This window comes from Octodon degus, unplaced genomic scaffold, assembly GCF_000260255.1.
Source record: "Octodon degus isolate 3935 unplaced genomic scaffold, OctDeg1.0 scaffold00019, whole genome shotgun sequence".
Classification (NCBI taxonomy): domain Eukaryota; kingdom Metazoa; phylum Chordata; class Mammalia; order Rodentia; family Octodontidae; genus Octodon; species Octodon degus.
The window spans coordinates 12,659,809-12,681,465 of NW_004524595.1; the positions used below are offsets into that span (position 1 = coordinate 12,659,809).

At 35.9% G+C, this 21,657-nt stretch overlaps 1 protein-coding gene and 1 pseudogene across 22 annotated transcripts in view; one reads left to right on the top strand and one right to left on the bottom strand.

Annotated features, from left to right (window-relative positions):
- The window catches only part of Pum2 (pumilio RNA binding family member 2), a 100,419-nt gene that overhangs the window by 27,179 nt on the left and 51,583 nt on the right, over positions 1-21,657 (top strand). For 19 of the 22 annotated variants that reach the window (XM_023710871.1, XM_023710870.1, XM_023710869.1 and 16 more), the window contains exons 2-6: positions 4,684-4,752; positions 12,624-12,732; positions 16,267-16,454; positions 17,592-17,758; positions 21,141-21,411. In XM_023710871.1, the coding sequence (XP_023566639.1) occupies positions 4,702-4,752; positions 12,624-12,732; positions 16,267-16,454; positions 17,592-17,758; positions 21,141-21,411 (786 nt within the window). In that variant the 5' untranslated portion in view covers positions 4,684-4,701. Of the gene's footprint in view, positions 1-4,677; positions 4,753-5,668; positions 5,794-6,694; positions 6,766-12,623; positions 12,733-16,266; positions 16,455-17,591; positions 17,759-21,140; positions 21,412-21,657 lie in introns of those variants that run through there. The other 3 variants (XM_004627473.2, XM_023710881.1, XM_023710882.1) reach the window with 3 other exon arrangements.
- Positions 11,253-11,364, bottom strand: LOC111815657 (annotated as a pseudogene).

Consider the following 21,657-nt stretch of genomic DNA (forward strand, 5'->3'; position numbering starts at 1 on the left):
ATTCATTTATGTTTGTAAATAATTTATTTTCAATTTGCAATCTATTAAAAAATAAAATAAAATGTTATTTTGAACTGTTAAAACAACAGCAACAACAACAACAAAAAAAACCCTTGAGATTTTGACAACTCTTAAAAGATGGACTAAAAGGGATGTGTATGAATCTTTGAGGGCCCAGGGGCAGAATGTTAAGGTCTGTGTCTAGTTGTCCCCTCAAAGTCTCATGCAGTCATGGGGTAAACTTCTAAAGTTTGTGATTAACTCATGATCCTTTGGGATTATGGTATGAGTATTATACCCAGTCTGGGGCCAGTCACCTGAATGCAACATAAGGGAGACAAACTTACTCATTGTTGCTGCTACTCCACCCTTTTGTGCTCTGCTCTTTGCCATCACTGTGAAAGGTTGCTCTCTGCCGTGTTGGAAGCAACTGAGTATGGACTGAAACCTCCAGTAACTGTGAGCTAAGTAAACCTTTCCTTCCTTCATTTTGAGCGTCAGGTATTTGTCCCAGCAGCTAGAGAAGAGTAACTGAGATACCATTTCAGTAAAAACTCAGAAAACTGGAAATAACTTATCTACAAAGTAAAAATTCCTTGACACTACAGCATCTAGTTTCAGTATCTTGTTTTTTTTCTTTCCCCACATAAACTATCTTGGTACTCACACTATAGCTGGTTTCTGTGAGCCAGTTTAAGTTTTCCCTTTAGGGAAGACTTTGAGGTGAATGGCTGAATTACTGAAGTTTGGTTTACTGTATAGGTATGACCTAGCACTTTGTTCTAATTTCATTTTACTTATTTCATGTAACAGTAACCAGGAAATGATTGCTGTTTTATTTTTGTTTAAAGTTTGCTTTTCCTTAAGCATCTAGTGAGCCACCCGCTTTGAGTGTTTGACCATCTCTGAATTCCACTGGGAACTTTTACCTTAGGTAACTGAGCACAGCATGGCTACTCCTTCATATCATGTGGATTCTTGGGCACTCAGAAATCACAAATTCTCACACTCTGTCCTTTTATGTTTTTGCAAACATATTTCTGTTAAGGATATGCTAAGGGTAAAGGAAAAGTCAGTTTCACCTGTTGTACTCTAAACAATGCATAATTTTTCAGTGTCCTTTCTCAGATTTCCTTCCTTGCTTTCTATCAGCTTTTTTAGCCCCAAGCTATACTTTTGTCATTTGGGCCAGTAGGTTCTCTGTAGAAATTTTGGGGCATACCTCACACCTAGAGCTATCCTCGGGGGAAAAAGATGTAAAAGAAATTTACTTTGTGGCAGCCCTTTGTTTCTAGGTATAGATTGTTCTCTGCTTTCTGTTTTTTAGTTATTTTCTATTGCTTTAAGGTAGTTCCTGCACTCCAGAATTTGTAGTTAGTGGAAGGATTTCACCTGAAGGGAGCTACTTCTTTATTACCAGAAAACATGAGAGCCATCTAAAACTCTTTGAAACAGTAATTGCATTTGAGTTCTTTTTTGTTTCTACCATTGAAGGTACCTAGTAAAGGCTTACTGAATTAAAGGATGAATGAAATGTTTACCTTGAAAACTGTTAATGGTTAAAATAGCTTATTTTGCTCTGCTTATATCTACTTTGATATATCTGTTCTGATCATTTGTCCAGTTTTTGGACTGTTTTTTATTTTCACTGTACATTCTGAATATTAGTCCTTTATTAGATATATAATTTGCAAGTATCATTCTCCTAAGCTTTTATTTTCGTCTTAACTACATGTTTTGTCAAGCATGTTTCTAATTTTGATAAAGTATTATTTATCAGTCTTTCTTTTCTGGACTCAGTTTTGTAGTGTTAGGGCTTTGCACATACTAGAACAAGTTCCCACTAATGAGCTACAAGTCCCTCCTCCTGGTTTTTGAGACTGGGTCTCACTAAGTTGCTTGCCTAGGTTAACCTTGAACTTTTGATCTTCCTGCCACAGCCTGGACTCTGCTTTTGATTGTGATATAAAAGCTCATTGTGAAAGGTTGGACCTAGTGGTACATGTCTGCAATCCCAGCACTGTGGGAGCCTGAGACCAGAGGATTACAAGTTTCAGCCTAACCAGAGCAAATTACTACTGACTTTGCTAGATCCTGTTTTGGAGTGAAAAAAAAAAGCTTGGGGGACATAGCTCATTGTGAAGGCTCTGGGTTAAATCCTGAGTACTGTCAAAACCAAACCCATTGTAGAACATGAGGTCACATAACTTTTCTCCTCGAAGTTTTGTAACTTTAGGCTTTACTTAACAGGTGTATCGTTAATTTTTATATTAAGATGCAAGGTGCAGAGGTTTGTTTGTTTATTTGTATTGCAGACATCTGATCTCACTGCTGTTGAGGGAAGAAAGCAAAGCTCTTTAATTACTGGCTTTTGAATGCTTGTGTGTCAGCCACTATTTTTTTTTTTTTTTTTTTCCAGAACCAGGGATTGAATTCAGGCCTTTTTTTTTTTTTTTTTTAGCAGAACCAGGGATTGAATTCAGGCCCTTGTGCTTGCCAGGGAAGCACTTATTCCACTGAGCCATCTCCCCAGCCCCTCAGCCACTGTTTTAAGTGTTACCTAACTCACTATTCACAGCAAGTCCATGTACCCTCCCATGAAGGGATTGAGAAGAAAAGTTTTCATTATTTGCCCAGAATTATAGAACTACCACGTGCCAGAACAATGGTTATCTCTTTGTAAGCCATGGGGAAGGAGTTTGACTTTTATCTTTAGGAGAGAGTCACATAATCAGTAAATTACAGGAAGATGGCTAATTTCATTTCAGATATTGGATTGTAGGATATGAAGATGGAAAGAGAACTGGCATGCTTGAGGAAAAAGGTGAATGTGATGTTGACAAGCAGGCCAATGGAAAAATATATGAAGCGGTGGGATAGTGACTTAGCAGGACTTGAAAAATGATTGGATATTGGATGTAAGAAAGGAAAGAATTAAAAGTAGGGAAGAAAGAAAAGTTGAAAGTTTCTGTTGTATATCCAAAGAATGTAAGAAGAAACATAGTTAGAAATTTTGAGAAGAGTTGTAGAAATTGGAGGAAGAGAGTTCTAAGCATATAGCGACTATCAAAGCATTTGAGAGAAGTGATTTATCCAGGCAAAAAGATAGAATACTTTAGGCAGAATATTAAGAATACAACATCTATGTGGAGTGAGGAGACAAGTTGGAATCTGAAGATGCAGTTAGAGACATAGGAAAAGAAAATGATTGTTGTAAGAGGCATAGTAGGAACAAAACAAACAGTACTATAGGAAGACTACTTAGCTGTGTGAAATACCATGGGATTTTTAGAAGGAGGAAACTGAGTAGGAAAGGTAATATTTTCATAATTGAATTTGAAAGCTATAAATTTGTAGTAGCTTCCATCTTTACTGTTCTGACATTTGCATTCACTCACTTATTTATACAGACATACATTTGTACAGGGTTACAGTAGGCAGCTTGGACTTTGTAGTGATCCTCCTGTCTCAGCCTCCTTAGTGAGCACTGGGATTATAGGTGTGTGCCACCATGCCTGGTTTCTGTGGCCTTGCACAGTACACCCAGGGCTTCAGGGCCGACATGGCATGCATTGCCAGGGATTGAACCCTGAACCCAGGTCCTTGCTCTTTCCCTGCAGGCGCTTAGACTACCGAGCTAACTCCTCCCCAGCCCTCCATTTTAAATTGTTCTTTTAAACTGCAAAGAGCCACTGGCTTTACACATTGTCATGTAAGAGATAAAAGGGAGTTCAAGCTCTTAGAAATGGAAAAATAAGTATCTGTTTTAGTTTGAGGAAAAGAGAAAAGAATTAGTGGACAAAACCTTGCTCTGAAAGTTTTATGTTGCTTTTAGGTAGAGCTGGGTCACCATTTTACTCAGTTTTTGTTTTCTTTTGATGATAATGGGGATTGATTCCAGGGACACTCTACCACTGTGCTGTACCCTCCAACCTTTTTAAAATTTTGAGGGCCGGTGAGATAGCTCAGTGGACTGGTTTTCAATCCTGGCACCACAGGCTGTTAGCCACTGAAATTGGGCATGGTTACGCTCGCCTGTAATCCCAGTGCAGGGGAGGCTGAAAACGGGTGGATCACAAGCTGAGCTGTGTAGAAAGACCCCGTACCAAATACATAGAACACAAATAAGAGACAAATAAAATTTTGAGACAGGGTCCTGCTAAGTTGTCCATGCTTTGATTGAACTTGACAGTTCTCCTGCCTGAACCTTCCAGGTAGCTGGCTTTATGAACTACGAGATTTATTATTGGTATAAAGTCGATAGATAATGGGAAATTTGGAAGACTTAAAGGAATGAAGAAATGCAAAATAATTTTATAATAGGAAACAAAAGATGTTTTAGTGCTTCAGCTTGTCTTTTTAAATCTTTTATATCCATCTCTTACTTAAGAACTTTTTTTTTTTTTTTTTTTTGCCGAACCAGGGATTGAATTCAGGCCCTTGTGCTTGCCAGGGAAGCACTTATTCCACTGAGCCATCTCCCCGGCCTGATAAGAACTTTTAAAAAGAAAACACTGAACCTATGTTTTTTTACGAATTGTAATGCGGACTGATGTACTATGTCTGGGGAAACCTGTCTATATAGAGAAATCTGTTCTTTCCCACCTCAGGTTATGCTAATACTAGTATTAGCAGCAATATATATGATACATGAATAGTCTAATTTTTGTTTTTGTTCAACAGGTTTGATCTGTGGATGAAATGAATCATGATTTTCAAGCTCTTGCATTAGAATCTCGGGGAATGGGAGAGGTAAATATTTACCAGTACTAAGAACTTATACCTTTATTTGAGCTATTGAAATTTAGCTTTGTTTTAACATAGCTCTTGGAAACAATAGTTATGTCCTCCAAACGATTTTCAGCATCAGATTATAAGTTGTATAGTTATGATTTTAACCTGCTTTTTTCAACCTCTAGTAATGAGTAATTTTTCATGTGATTACTTATGTCTAAGTGACTTGATTGACTTGGTTAGATAATGTTTTATATTTTGGTAATGAACCATACATAGCTTTGCTTAGAAGAAAAACACTTTTCTCTTTGTGCTGTCATTTTATGTATGTATTATTTGTGTGCTTTAGCTACACACGGTTGTTCACTATTTTTCCTCCCCTAAACTTCTCTTGTTTGTCTAAAACTGTTTGCTTAATAAACTTTCAATCCTTTGTGAGACATTCCTGAAGAGACTTATCTATTGTGTCAATGCTATTGGAGTAGAATTAATTACTTTCTTCATCTGATTTCTCCCAGTTCTTTAAATATACCTTCACTATCTTACTGGTTATAGTTTGATTTATATTTGTCTCTCCTTTATATTGCTAGCTTTGAATGCCTAAGATAGTAGATACTCCATATTTTTAAATTAATTTTATCATTCCTTTTTAATCTATGGTTTTCTTTGGAACACCAGTTTAACCCCTCACCATTATATATTTCAAGGCATCTAAAATACTTAGTTTTCCATATACATAGTGAAATTTTAGAGAAGTTTGATTATGAAATTTCTTGTCATATATTTTGTCATGCTCTGTACTACGTAGTGTGGACTTTGATAATAGTAAAGAGACTTAAGATATGTAATTAATTGCCTGCTCCTGGAGATTATTTTACTTTGGTAGATTAGAGACTTTCATGAGACTCACTCCATCCAATGCTGTGCTCTTCAGATGCAGAAAAAGAGTCCAGTCACTCCTTTGGGCCACAAGAGGGTACCCTGCAGCTAGCTAACCCTCCCCTTCTTCAGAACAGCGTTTTCCAAAGAGTTTGTCATTTTCAGAGGACTGATTTAAGGGTGAGTTAAGGTGCTTAAGCTTAAGTATTGCCAAAATAAACTTGTTAGTCCAGTGCATAAGATGAAATTCTGGGCCCTAAGAAAAAAATTGAGAGAGGAAATACTTTAAAAAAACAAAGCAGAACTATAGCTTTACTGTCTATATAGTACAGTGACCACTTAGGCATTAGTTGCACTGAGAGACAAAAAAGGGGGAATTTGAAAGGGTTTTTGTTCTTTCACTGTCACTTACTTTCTTTGTGGTGTTTAGAAAGTAAAACCTTAAAAGCAGATTTGAACAGTGTCCTTCTGGTCTAACGTACTTGAACTTGGTTTTTTAAAAGAGCAAAACCAGTCACACCCTATATTAATTTTAAACTCCTCATATTTACAAGATTGTATTGTGTAGGTACTTATACATAGATTTTTTTTTTCTTTTTCCCTCTTTATATATATAAATATTTGTTTCAGCAGGCACTTACACAACTGAGCTAATGGGCAGGCCCCCATATTTGATTAATCTAAAGATACCTTTTCAGTTCTAAAAAATGTCAGGCTCAGAAACAGTAGCTAAAAGGGTTAGTTATTTGGAGATAGAAGAATGTTTTATGGAAAGAGCCAGCTGAGTTGAAGAATATGATGAATAAGCCTAAATTCAGGCTCCAGAGGGATATGTCAGAAATGGAAAGCAAGGATGTCTGAGGTTTAGATTGCCTGCTACTTAATAGATAGCAGCAGGTCGGTATGTCTGTGACCTTCATCCAGTACCAAGATATTTTTAAACATTTTTATTAGATAAGTTTTTTTTCTTAATAGTTTACCAGTGAATATTGTTAACTATAAGAGATAGCTCAGAAAATTACTCAGATTTCTGTCTCTGAGTTCTCTTCTACAAGCCTTTCTATCTTTCCTCATCTCACAGGCAGCAGGGAACCTTCTGGGATTTCCTTCTTTGCCTGTCTCTCTCTCACCAGTCTTCTCCTTTCCTTACAGGTGAGGCTTTTTGATATTTTATTGCAGAATTCATTCATTGAAATACGTTAAAACCAGCCTTGAATTTCTGGCTGTTGAGTTTTCTAAATCTACCCCCACTTTTTTTTTTGTAATGCAAAAATCCCCTTTCAGTGGATTGCCCTATTATTCTTAGGATAAATTTTTGGGTATTATGTCTTAAGTGTTATAAATCTCTAATGTATAAAGCATTGCATTTACATATAGGGCTTATCTCAACAGAAATAGTCCATTTCTGTTTTTGTAGATCAGGTTGGGTTTACTGACCCATCATCAGAGGGGTAAACTTTTGGTTGTTGATCCAGAAATAGAAACATGCACGTTCATCTATTCATAGGCTCACCCTTAATATTTTTAACTTAGTAGCATTTTTTGTCAAAAGACCTAGTGGTTTGCATTATGTCTTATAGCTTAAGAACAAAATGAAGACATGAGCAGTTTTAATTGAACACACTTCAGAGGTACATTTTCACCATACACACACACGCACACACACACACACGTACAATTACTGGGTTCTTGTTTATTTTTCAAATGATAAAAAGAATCCTGCCTGAAATTCCCTTAGCAAACCCAAAACTTATCTTTGAATTCCTTAGTTGATGTGGTTATTTTCATATCTTAATATGATAATGCCCCCCCCCCCGCTTTTAACTCTGATAGTATTTTTTTTTTAAATTAATTTTATTGGTACACATTTGACATAGATAATGACCACACTCATCCTAGGGAATTCAACAAGCTTTCTTTTTTTTAAATTTTTTTTTTTTAACATTTATTTAGTGTGCGTGTGTGTGTGTGTGTGTGTGTGTGTGGCCAGCTCAGCCCACCAGGGGGCGTGGCTGGCCGGCATGTGGTGCTGGGGGATCGAACCGTGGTCCCTGTGCTTTGCCAAGCTTGTTCCAAGTAGGTGCTTTAGACCACTGAGCCATCTCTCCAGCCCCTCTGATAGTATTTAAAGAAAACATTTTTAGCCGGAGAGTTAGCTCAGCGACTTAAGTGCCTGCCTGGCAAGCACAAGGTCCTAAGTCCTTGGAACCAAAAAAAAAAAAAGAAGAAGAAGAAAGAAAACATTTTTAAACTTAGAGACATTTTCTCTTTATTTCTCACTAGTGGTGTGATGTTGAATAAGGCTAACTTCTTTGAAAATGAAAAGGAATAACTTGTATGAATTACATATCTTACATGCTCTAATTTTGACCTGAGCTGTTGGGAATAGCTGGTGAGGAAATCAGCTGTTTTGATAGTGTTCAAATAGCTGATCATTTATATAATTCCTGTCTCAACAATTCTGTCTTCTTATAGTTTATTCATTGTAATGGGAAGACTATCACAGTATCTTAAACCTCTTTCATCAAAGATTTTCAGAAATACTGGTTTGTTGAACTTTATTTCAAAAGAAGTCTTCTATGGTAAAGAGAAAATAATGGGTTCAAATCCCATTACTGCCATTTATCAGTTGTATGTAGTATAATTTTGGGTTTTTATTTTGTTACGTAGAATGTGACTGTCCTAGGCAACTGGTCTTTGTAAGTAATAGGGTTACATCTTCTTGTGAGGATGCTGAAACTTGACTCAAGGAAAAAGAAGACAAACCGCTATAGGCAAGTAATGAATTATATAGTTCTTTGAAATAATACCCAGATTGCAGACTAGTGTGTTAATTCATGTTTTTATGTAGAATTTATACATTATGGTAGAAAGGCTCCTAATACATGTTAGATGAAGTTGTTAATGCTAGTCTTACAATTCTGTGACAAAAGGTTTTTGTTTTTCTTTTATACTTGAGGAAACTGACTTGGAAAGATTTATTACATGGCCCATAGCCACATGATAATTAAGTGATAGGGTTTTTTTTTTGTTTGTTTTGGGGGGCGGGTGCTGGGAATCAAACTCATGACCTTGCACTTGCCAGAAAGGCACTTATGCCACTGAGCTATCTCCCTAGCCCCTTAGGTGATAGTTTGAGTTTATCAGTATCTTAACTGTAATAATACTTCTCACTAGAAATAAATACACTTGCCCTTAGTTTTGCTAGTTGATGTTAAGGGAAATGAGAAATGGAGGTGTGGGAAAGTGGTATGAGCTGGACATTTTAAAAGTATTAGTCTTTTATTCATCGAAAAGGTTGAAATTCAGAAAAGTGTCATTGTAGGGTTTTAAGCAATTGTGTTTTGTTCTTGTGCAACTTTTTAACATCTTTTCGTTATATATGAACTTGTATTAATAAGTAGAATGCTCTTTTATCCTGATTTGCCCACTAGAGTCTAGTTATGTATTGTAATGGTATACAATAATTGTTAGAAGCATCCCTTTTCTTGAAAATGCTTGGATTATATTGAGATGTAACGTGAATCAACTTCTGGATTTAAAACATCATAATGTAAATATTTAACTTTTAAGTCTTTTAATTATATTCATTTTGTAGACTTGGAGTTTCACGTTATAGTTTATAAATGTTGGAACAGGAATTTGATCTGTTAATTTTTGAGGCAGTGTATATACTAAGTTGCTGATTTCCTTAGAAGAGAGGGCAAGCGAAAAGCACTTGTACACAGCGTTATACGTACACTCCGTCATCTTCAGTTAGAAGGGTAGAAGGGCAAGTTGGCAAATACTGAATGTCCTGATCTTGTTTTAGAGCTTTTTTGTGTGAGGCAACTAATATGAAGTGAGACTGGGTAATATGTTTTACAGATATTTAAGGTTTCTTAACCTTGTGTTCTGTAATGTACATTTTCTTCATACTACAGTAAAAGAGTCTCCAGGGACAATTCTCTATTTCCCTTTCTTTCATTGAAAGGAATTCCAGTTTATCATTTAACCTTGAAAAGCTTTTTAACTGTCCTGTTTCTTCAGTAGTTGCCTTCTCTTAATACTTAGTCTATTAGAATTTACTCTTGTTCACAAGTTAGTAGTTTCTCCAACTATACTTGAATCAATATCTAAATTGCCACAAACAGCAGCTCTAGAATGTTGGCTTAGGCCTTTGATAGGACTGTTAATTTTAACTACTAAATTGTTTTCTTGTATGTAGTAACTTGTAAATATGTGTAAAACAATGGGCTACTCATAGTATGATACTTGGTGTTTGACATGGGAAATCAACCCCACTGCTACCACCCCTGTTGTGCAGTTTGCATTTTAAAGTAATAGTCCAAGGAACTCAACAATTTGAACAGATTTTGGAATAGTCTCTTCCTAGAGTTTGTGTTATTTCTGCTACCTTAGAACATGTGTTGGGGCCGGGGAGATAGCTCAGTAGAATAAGCGCAAGCACAAGGGCCTGAGTTCAATCCCCAGTTCCACCAAAAAAATAAAAAAAATAAAAAAAAAAGAACATGTGTTTTAGCCATTTCTCCCTTTTTGATTAATGCTTCTTTTATTATAACTTTACCTTAGGTTCTTTATTTTGTTATTCATATTTTGATGCTGAATTTTTTGTTGTTACTTGGACACATTTTCAGCGTGATTTTAATTTACTTGAAATGACATTTTTATGTTTATTTTTTGCTGTACCTGGGATTGAACTCAGGACTTCATGTTTGCCAGGCAAGCGCTTATTCAACTAAACTATCTTCCAAGTGGCTTTTTTTCCCCCCTATATTTAGTAGAAGATCTACAGGGTCTACAGGGTCTCACTACATAGATTGGACTTGTAGTGATCCTCCTGTTTTCGGCTTCCGAAGTGCTGGGGTTACAGGTACATGCCACCATGCCCAGGTTCAGTGGCCACTGTCTCAGTGCACCCCGGGGATGGGGCCAGCATGGCACGCCAGGGATCAAACCCAGAAATAGCTTTTTTAAATAGTATTTTTAAGGGATTAAGTTGGCTTTTACTATGAATAAATGCCCAGTTATTACATAAAATGCTTTAATAAGTAAATTTTATATCAAATATTTACATGAATCTTTTACAGTGAATGTTTTAAGTTTTTCTTTATTTTTTATTTTTTATTTTGTGTGTGTGTGTGTGTGTGTGGCCAGCTCAGCCCACCAGGGGGCGGGATGGGCTGGCATGTGGTGCTGGGGGATTGAACCGTGGTCCCTGTGCTTTGCTAAGCTTGTTCTAAGTAGGTGCTTTAGACCACTGAGCCATCTCACCAGCCCAAGTTTTTCTTTACCTACCAATGGAAGTTATAGTTTACTTATTGGGATCTTTGTTAGAACACATCGTTGTCCATTTCATTTTCTCAGTCCCTTCTACCAATAGCCCTTGTCAGTTTTTGCTGTCTTGTCTCTATGTTATAGTTTTCCTAAACTGGTCTTGTCTCTGTAGTCTTCTCTCTTTTGATTATTCTTACACCAGAAGTTAATTCCAAAACATAGCATCACTGTACCAATTTGTCTAATCTCCTGTTGCTTCAGTGTAACATCTCATCTTCTTAGCATGCCTTATGAGGGCTCTTATTTTACCAGCATTTACTTCTGGCCTTCCTATATCTGTTCCTCTCTTGTACTGTTTTTTGCTCATCATGTGTTTTCTCAAACTACGCACTGTTGGTTCATGCTTTACTTAATTAGCAATAGTCGCACCTCAGATAAACCTCATTGGCTACGATACTGCCACTGCGCAAAGCTCATACTTTACTTAATGTCTCCCATATACCTTCAATCTCTAGTGTCCCCCAGTCCTTACCCCCCACACCCTCTCACCATAAACACTATATTGACCCTCCTATCCCAATTCAGGTGTTACTGATGTACATTTTATTACAGTCTGTAGATTTGTGAGCTCTTTGAAGATGAGGTCATCATGGGCTTAAAGAGGCAAAAGCAGCTAGTTTTGTGTGATTAGTGTAGTAGAAGTATATACAGGTTTGATTATGAACACTGAATGACAGCACTTGATTATGGATTGAGAGTGATGAATGTTTAATAAACATGTATTTTAAAATGCCAAACTGTATCTCAGAAAGCCATTTTGTTGTTTACAAACATCCCAAACTCTTCAGAGTGTCAGATAGTAAGAGGAGTGAAATAGAGATGAATGGATATGTGTGTGTATATATTAATACTGATACATATATTTAGGAATTGCCCAAATACAAATTTTGAGTAATTGGTAAGTGGTTTTATTAAGATAGTTTATCAACATAGTTTCTGGTGTTTATGTTTCCATATAGGATAGAGTGCAAGGGCTTGAGATTGGTACACTAGAAGTGTTTGTAGGGGTGTGTGTGTGTGTGTGTGTGTTCCATCATCTACCTACAGCTTTTTGATTTGGGATTGACAGATTGATAGTATCCCTGAGCTAGTACGAGTTGTCAAGTTCACTTCCACTGAGTAACAGATGTAAGAATGAAAAAATATATTTTCTGTCATGAAAGATCTTGGAAATGAAACCTGTAATTATTACCGTTGAGACTTTATCTCTTCTTGATTAAGAACATTAAACAGCTAAGCATGGTGGTTCATGTCTATAATCTATAACCCCAGCAACTCAGGAGGCTGGGGCAAGAGTATCTTGAGTTTGAGGTTAGCCTGCACAACATAGCCAGACCCTGTAACCACCAAAATTTTTAAAATTATATATTCATAATTTTTTAAATTAAGCCTTTTGGAGAAATTTATATAAAAAATCATATAACGAAAAATTTTGAGAAAGATAAACTCAGGCATGAACTTTGAGTGATACTTAGTTTCAGAATTATTAGAGCCAGCACATAGATACAGGTGAGGAGTTACATTACTGTTAATGAGGCAACTTAGAAAATAGATCACTTTGAATTTTTTTAGCATAAAAAACTAATGTGTGCACATCAGTGATAAAGTTCATGGTCTCCATATATTTGTAATTAGAATAAAATTTAAATGTAAATTTTTTTCCTCTCAAATAGCTTTTGCCTACCAAAAAATTTTGGGAACCTGATGATTCAACAAAAGATGGACAAAAAGGCATATTTCTTGGGGATGATGAATGGAGAGAGACTGCATGGGGAACTTCTCGTAAGTTATTACATGAAAATTATAAGTAGACTTTTTTAAGCCCTTCTTATCCCTAAATAATACTAGGAAAACATTTTGGATGTCTTTTGAGGATTTCATGGATCATTATGATTCATATTTTCTTATGGTAGCTAACCATTATCAGACAGCACATCTCATTGATTAGGGCCCATACCAACAAATATCAGTTGTTTCTTTTTTAAATTAACAATGAAATTCTGAATTATCCCCCAAATAGAGGACATATTAGTTTAAACATAGGAATTTTCACTCTTGTATTAGGTAGCCACAACTGATTTGTTTTAATTGCTGCTCTTTGTCCCTGTATTAGACATTAACTACACTAGAAAGGAGGTAAGCTGTCTTGGTTTACCAGATAGCTTGATTTACAGAACTCCTAGAAAGAGCAATGTAAATGGTTATTTCTATAAGTAGTGGGAAGAGACTTGGGCCTAAAAAACTGTATAGGGGAACAGAAACTGTCATGTAAGGAGTATAACCTGTAGGAGTTAGTGTTTTATTGATAAATTTACAAGTGTTGCTATATTATTAAAATAGCATATCATTTATCATTGCAGTTTTTAACTTTGTGATTTGAGGGATGTATAGATATGTCAGCATGTGCATAGTTTGCAAATAAGTTTTTTCTTTTCATTACAGAGTTTAATGAAGCTTGCTTAAGTTATGCAGAATGACCAAAGTAATAAAAACCAAATTCCCAGATGACAGTTACCAGGTTCACCTTTTATTTTTAGTGTTAATTACTATAAATTAGTAGGTATTTCTTTAAGCCTCCAAATTATTAAAACATTTTAAACTTTCTAGTTTTAAATTTTATTATTACTAAGTACCAAAACACCAAAACTCAAATGATCAGAAGGTTCTAGAAAAATTTAATACTTTTTTTCAGTCAAAATAAGACTTTCATGTTTGAGCCCAACCTGGGCAACTTAGTGCCTTAAAGACCCTATCTCAAGCTAAAAAAACAAATAAAAATAAAAAAGGGCTTGGTATGTAGCCCATTGTGAAGGAACTTGTTTCAATGCCTGGTATAGAAACAAAACATTAAGGAGAAAAATAAAAACAAAAACACTTTAGTAACAGGTAATTTAGGTTGGTATTTTCTTAAAATACTAACAATTTGTGTTCAACCAGTATACAAATGGTAATGTGCCAAATTTGGAGACTAGAAAGATAAATGAGAACTTGGAGTTTTCAATTAGAATTAACCTATGTTAGACCTGTAATATAAACTTTCTGGTAATTTGGGCTGGGTTACCTGTTCCTACAAATGGCACATTGTACTAAGAGTACTTTGGACTGGGTGACTTGGTCTTTGGACGTGTTTTAAGAGTTGGAAGAGGTAATTGTTAGAGGCAGGTTTTTTTTAAGGCTTTCACAAGCAGAGTATCTTGAGTATAACATGGAAATGAGAGATTACTTTTTTGTTTTGGTTAATGAATTTAGGACAGGGTCTCACTACATAGATCAGACTCATAGTGATCCTCCTGTTTTCAGCCTTCCAAGAACTGGGATTACTTGTGCGTGCCCCCGTGCCTAGTCTCAATCACTGTCTCAGTGCACCCTGGGGGCAGGGCCGGCACTGCACATTGGAGATTGAACCCTGGCCACTATGTTCGGCCTAAGCAGGTGCTTTAGTTCACTGAGTTATCTGACCTGCCCGAGAGATTACTTTTAAGATAGATGGTAGAAAAAAATGTCAAATACATCATTTTAAAAGTTTTTGCATCTTTCTTTGAATTTGAAGTTTTAGTTGTATGGATAAAATTTTCATTATTAGTTTTTTACCATTCATTACTAGGAATGGTATTTTTTTCTTTTTTCTTTTTTTTTTTTTTTTTTTTGTACTGGGGATCAAACTTGGTATCTTTTGATTGCCAGACAGACGCTTATATTGCTGAGCTATGTCCCTGGCCGAGAAAGGAATTTTGATTTCCTAACATTTAGTGAACACTAAGCATCTATAAATGTGAATGTTTCTTAGTCCAAGGGAGTTGTCGTTCTACAAAAGTTCCACAAATTTTTCTGACTCCAGGAGGCTTAAATGCAGAATATGTGAAATTCCTCAGCTAACGCAGTGTATGTATGCTTTCCTGGCACTTTTCAATCATTTGAAAATGCTGGTTTTTATAATGGAGGTATTCTCGTTCATATGTTCACTTTTAACTCCTTACTGTTTATATTCATCTTAAATGGCATTTCTTTTGGGATTCACTCCAAACTGGAAAGAATCAGCGACCTTTATTTTATTTATTTATTTATTTATTTATTTATTTATTTATTTGCGGTAACGAGGATTGAACTCAGGACCTTGCACTTGCCAAGCAAGCACATATTCTGAGCTCTCTCCCCGGCCCCAGATGACCCATTTTTTTGTCCCTATAGTACTGTGGATTATTTTTGTTGAAGCACTTTTATCATGTTGTGATTTCCTTCTATTAAACGTACGTGTGTTTTCAGGATAGAGATGATTATTGAATTCCGCATATGTAGCACAATACTGAATACACAAGAGACAGCAAATCAGTATTTTAACTGTGTAGATGGATGAATGAAAGGAGTAATTTCTTACTCATACAAATACTGAAATGGAAGTATTTTAATATGATTTAACAGAAGTAGCAGTCATTAAAAATTCCTGTAATTAATGAAATGATGATTAAATACCTTCAGCATAGTTTACGGAAAGGCTAGACCTAATATGGAAAATTACACCTGTTTACAAATGAGCCAGAGATACCTAGAGGCATATAATAATTTTCAGAAAAAACTATATGAATGTTGCTCAAATGTCTTAATAATATGTCCTACTAGTTCTCAGATCTTAATTTTTTTTTTTTTTTAATGTATTTAGTACAGGATCTAGGGGGCCTCACTATCCAGCTCAGACTCCTTGTGATCCTCCTGTTTTCAGCCTCCCAAGTGCAGGGATTACAGGCACGTGCCTGCACGCCCAGTCTCAATTCCCTTTCAGCGCGCCCTGGGGGCAGGGTCAGCACTGCAGGCTGGGGATTGAACCCTGATCCCTGTGCCTGCCTACATAGGTGCTTTAGCCTGCTGAGCTATCTGGCCGGCCCCTCAGATCTATGTAAGCAAATATTGCCTTTGTCATAAAAAAATATGTAGAAAAGATGTTCATATCAGGTAGTTATGTCTGAATATAAACGGAGAACTTTAGAAGAAATTTCTATAAATCTTTAGGTGATAGTTGGCATTTTTTACCCAAGAGTAGAGTATTCTGTGGTATTGTTAGTTTGTTTTGCTTTTTTCTTTCAGCAATACCAGGGATTGAACTTGGAACCTTGCACTTGCCAGGCAGGCGCTTATGCTGCTGAGCTATCTCCCTAGCCCCTTTTGCTGTTTTTTCTTGTTTATAATGTTATAGTATTGTGATCGAATCTGTCCAGTATAAAACTGAGTTGGAGGTTTTCATTTTAGTATATTAATTTTTATAACAGTGTTTTGTTTAGCTTAAATATATAAATACGTAATCCTATTCTTTGTTCCAAACAGATCATTCAATGTCCCAGCCTATTATGGTACAAAGAAGATCTGGACAGGGTTTTCATGGAAACAGTGAAGTAAATGCAATATTGTCTCCGCGATCAGAAAGTGGAGGCGTTGGTGTGAGCATGGTAGAATATGTACTAAGTTCTTCACCTGCTGATAAATTGGATTCTCGATTTAGGAAGGGAACTTTTGTAAGTATTTTGAGTAAAGAAATATTTAAAATTTGCTTGATACTTAATTTAAATCGGTTTATTATTCCTTCCCTAGAGCTAAATGAGGGCGCCTGCACATTAGCTCAGTTGTTTAAGTGCCTGCTAAACAGAGAGGTCAGGCTCAAGATGCTCCAGTTCGAAACCTGTTTCTCACAGGAAACCAGAAATGCCCTCAAGGAAATTTCAGGCCACCCACCAAAAACAAAAGCAAAACAACAAATAAAAACACTCATGGGCACCACAGAAATACACAAGTGTCTCCTAAATTAGAGCTAACTGAAATTCTATAGATACTTATATTCCTGTTTGCTTTACCACTCTGTGAAATATATGAAATAATGTAACCATTGGGAATATTTATGTTCTTAACCATGTTACAAAGTTAAACCTCATTTTAATATATTTTTCAGGTTTTTTTTTAAATTTTTTATTTAGTGCAGGGTCCACAGGGTTTCACTATACAGATCGGACTTGTAGTGATTTTCCTGATTTCAGCTTCCCAAGCTCTGGGATTACAGGTGCATGCCACCAGGCCCAGTCTAAATCAGTCAGGGCCAGCACGGCAGGCCGAGGATTGAACCTTCAACCTCCACAACTGCCTAAACAGGTGCTTTAACCTGCTGAGCTATCTGGCTGGCCCAGTTGAAAAGGATTCTTTTTTTTTTTTTGACTGGCACAGGCTGCCTTAAGGGCGAGTCTGATGCGGCCTGTGGAGCTGGGGTTTGAACTGCGGTCTCCTACGCCTGACTGGGTTTGCTCAAGCAGGCACTTCAAACAACTGAGCTAACCCACAGACCCCTCATTTTTTAAAATTAAAATTGTTTATTGCTGGTAGTACTTGATCTGGAAGTAACTAAAAAACATTGTCCATACATTAAATATTTTAGTCTGTGGTCCTGCTTTTCCAGCTTCACTATAGTTAAGATTGCTTTAACCCTTCTGTTATAAAGCACTATAATTTATGTCTCAGTTTTTCAGCCTTTGCTAGATTAGTTATGAAATTAAAATTCAGTGTTTTTATTGTTTATATGTGCTATAGTGTTGTTTTATATCATTATGGTACCTTTTTTGTGTTCTATTAAGTATTCAGAGTTAAATAGAATTCTTTCTCCTCAGGGCACTAGAGATGCTGAAACAGATGGACCTGAGAAAGCAGATCAGAAGGGCAAGGCTTCTCCATTTGAGGAGGACCAAAACAGAGATCTTAAACAAGAAGATGATGATTCTAAAATAAATGGCAGAGGTTTGCCAAATGGAATGGATGCCGATTGCAAAGATTTTAAGTAAGATTTTAATTTTCTTGAGAAGAAAGGCATATTTCTTTAGGGATTATGATGATTAATTGATGTGACTGATTTGAGTATTTTCATAAATTTCTTTTACTTTGTACTTTGTGTTAATCCTTATGTTTTATTCATAAGGAAAGTTAGCTAATGATTATGAGCCATTAAATATATATAAATCTTCAAAACAGTATATAAAACATTCTATGAAAGGAATGATGTTAGAAGATGCTCTTTTTATTAATGTAATAGTTTAAATTTGAACTTTCTCATTTGTGAAAATTTATTGTTACAGGTTTAATCTCTTTTTCCTCTTGGTGTTCCATTTGGGCACCTTTCAGTGGAATTTTATCTTCTATCACTGTAGCCTCCTGCCTTTTTAATATCAGAAATGAGACAAAATTAGAAACAGCGACTTTTCTTATAATATATGAACTTAAGGTATTAATACTACTTTATAAAAAAAGTGGTGAACATTTTAGAAGCTTTAGAAAAGTAGTTTTAAACTCAGCATTTCTTTTTTTTGGGTGGGGGAACCAGGGATTGAACTCAGGCCCTTGCGTTTGCCAGCGAAGCGCTTATTCCACTGAGCTATCTCCCTGGCCCCTGCATTTCTTAAGTTAATACCTTTTTAGTCGTCTCTTTAGGTAATTAAATACTTTGCTTTAACCATTGGTCTCAGGCAGTATACATTTATCTATTTCATACTAACTTATGTATTTTCTCACTTTAGTCAGATACTTTGGAGCTGTTACCTGAATATGAGTTGTTTCTTTGAGATCTTATGAAACATGGAGTATTAGATAACAGTGTAAATTTGTTGGTTATGTGCTTTTATGTTTGTTGCCTTTTTTTTTTTTTTTTTTAAACTTTATTTGGATTTCCAGAAATGGGCTGTTTGGGTTTTTTTTTTTGCAGAACTGGGGATTGAACTCAGGCCCTTGCACTTTCCAGGGAAGTGCTTATTCCACTGAGCCATCTCCCCAGCCCCTTTTTTGTCTTTTTTTTTTTTTGCAGAACTGGGGATTGAACTTAGGCCCTTGCACTTGCCAGGCAAGCGCTTATTCTACTGAGGCATCTCCCTGGCTCCTGTTACCTTTAATAAAGCAGGATAACAGTATGTCTTAGAAATAGTGCCATTTCTGTCTGTTCTGAGTACAAAAAAGCATCCAAAACCAGTAAACCTCTGGACCATAAGTTTTATGTTGTCCAGTTTGTGTTAGATCTTTGTCCTGTTTCCTTTTCTGGTAGTATCTAATCTAAGTTTTATTAAAGGACATGTCTTTAAAACTCTTGATCATAACACATTATATTGTACATTTGTAATTGAAGTGGTAACATACTATTAACTATAGCAAGAAAATAGTGCCACTAATTGCATGATTTCTTTTAGACTTGTTCAATATGAGTTACTTTGTATGAAAGGTTATACTTCCCTTAAATTACTGCTATGAACATTATTTGCATTCAAATATCCTAGTAAATTTTATGTATTTAAAATTGATTATTCGGAGGCGACCTGGTCAGGTCCCCCTTCTGTCCCTCTCTGGCAGAAGCTTGCTTTGCCCTAATAAATATATTTTGCTCTTAAAATAAAATTGATTATTTGAAATACAATGTTAGCCACTACCTGCAGGGTAAAAGTGTTTCAAAAGAATACCTGTGAGCATGGCATGGTGGCACAGGCCCATAATCTCAGCATGTTGGGAGACTGAGGCACGAAGATCACAACTTTAAGCCCAGCTGGGGAAGTTTAGCACCTTAGCAAGATACTGTCTCAGAATGAAAAGGAATGGTGATAAGGGATGCAGCTCAGTGAGACGGTCCTACGTTCTTTTTCCTTTCTTTCCCTTTCTTCACTGTTACAGAAAATCCTTTCACTTTTGTTTTTTTTCTTCCTCACATAGGTTTCAAATGAAAAATTAGCCTTCGAAATGTTCTAGTACAAGTTAGGTGTGACTAAAAGAGAAAGGAATTTGAAATCTAATGCTGCAGTGAGAATGGTTGATTTTTTTTTTTTTTTTAAATGTTATTTTTAGGTGAAGAATAGTTCTCATACTTAGGAATTATTTTGCAAACTACCCAGGCATATTAGCAAATTTGTGCCATGTGTGGAGCATTTGAAGTTAGGGACAGTTAAGAGTATTGTAGCATGGCATTAATAACCAGGTAGAACACTTATTGCCGTTAATTTAACATACTTAATATTTAATATTTAAATATACTACGACTACATGGTTCCTCAGAAAAATAAACTTTGGTTTGGGTAAGGGAAGGAATCCTGTATAAAATACTTATGTAGGAGAAAAACAGCTTGTGAAGATTAGAAATAAGGTAAAAATAAAATTTATACCCTGAGGGATGTTGATGAAAAGAGAAAAGCCATTGTTTAAAATTTAATTCAGTATTAATGAATTAAGGTCATAGTACAATGAAGAGCCTTACTGTGCTATTGACTTAATTTTTTATAAATATGCTATACATTTACTTTTTTTTTTTTGGTGGAACGGGGGATTGAACTCAGGCCCCTGTGCTTGCCAGGGAAGCACTTACTCCACTGAGCCATCTCCCCAGCCCTACATTTCTTTTTGATAGTTTCAGTTACCAGAATTTGGTATGATAAAAGTTGTCTTTGGAAAGTTGTCATAGAGGACTTTTACAAGTAGGTTCTGGAGCCATCAGCTATTTGGTCACAAGGAACTTTGGGATCTGAAAGATGAAATGATTTGCTCAGAAAGCATGTTTAAAAAGAATCCAAGGCTGGGGAAGATGGCTCAGTAGGGCCTGAGTTCAATCCCCGGTTCTGCCAAAAAAAAAAAGAATCCAGAGCTATCCCTTTGTCTTTTAATTGTATTCTATTCCAGGTTTCACACCCATAAGTCATGAAGGCTGTCATTATGTAATGACACTTTTTCTGTAAATCTTATTAAGCAAGATATTTTGGCAAAAATCATGTGCTAGTGGGCAGAACCAGCAGTATAAGGGTGGATTTTAGTTTTGAGCCTTCCATACTTGTTCCTTAACAGTCTGCTTTTCGTAGGTGCCATTCATTTTATCTGTGATTTGCGAAAAAGGTTCCAGGTAGAGGAAGTGTAAGATGTGATAATGGCCAGTTTTTCTTTCTTACTTACAAAACTAAGTGCTTATGCTGTTCAAATTGAGGAGCATGATTATTACTAATGTAAAAAATCACGTACCATATCAACACATGTATAAGAAATTATAATAAATAGAAATTAAAAATGTGATAAAGAACAGTGGTTAGTAATCCAGAATGCCATATTCTCTATATGTTACAATCATTTATTGCTCATGGGTGTTACACTCCTATTTTACCTTTTGACTTTTACTCATAATGCTCTTTTCTATGTTTTTTATTTAGTCGTACTCCTGGAAGTCGTCAAGCCTCTCCAACTGAAGTAGTTGAGCGCCTTGGCCCCAGTACTAATCCCCCAGAAGGACTGGGTCCTCTTCCCAATCCTACAGCTAATAAACCACTTGTTGAAGAATTTTCAAATCCTGAAACTCAGAATCTGGATGCCATGGAACAAGTTGGTCTGGATTCCTTACAGTTTGACTATCCTGGTAATCAGGTACCCATGGACTCTTCAGGAGCTACTGTAGGCCTTTTTGACTACAATTCTCAGCAGCAGGTAAAGTGCATTTCTTCTTTAAGAAGCTTCTAGAAAACCAAAAAAGAAACTTTAGCTACATACCGTTACAATGTGAAATGCAGTGAAACTGCAAGTGATAGCAGTTCTGTCATTTATTGTTTCATTAATTAAAATGTTCCTAAAGTTGAGAAAGTGCTCAAAAAAGTGTTTAAAATATCTCTTCACCACTTCTAACTGAAAATGAAGTGTTTTGACACTAATCTTTATATTAAATACTTTCCCTAG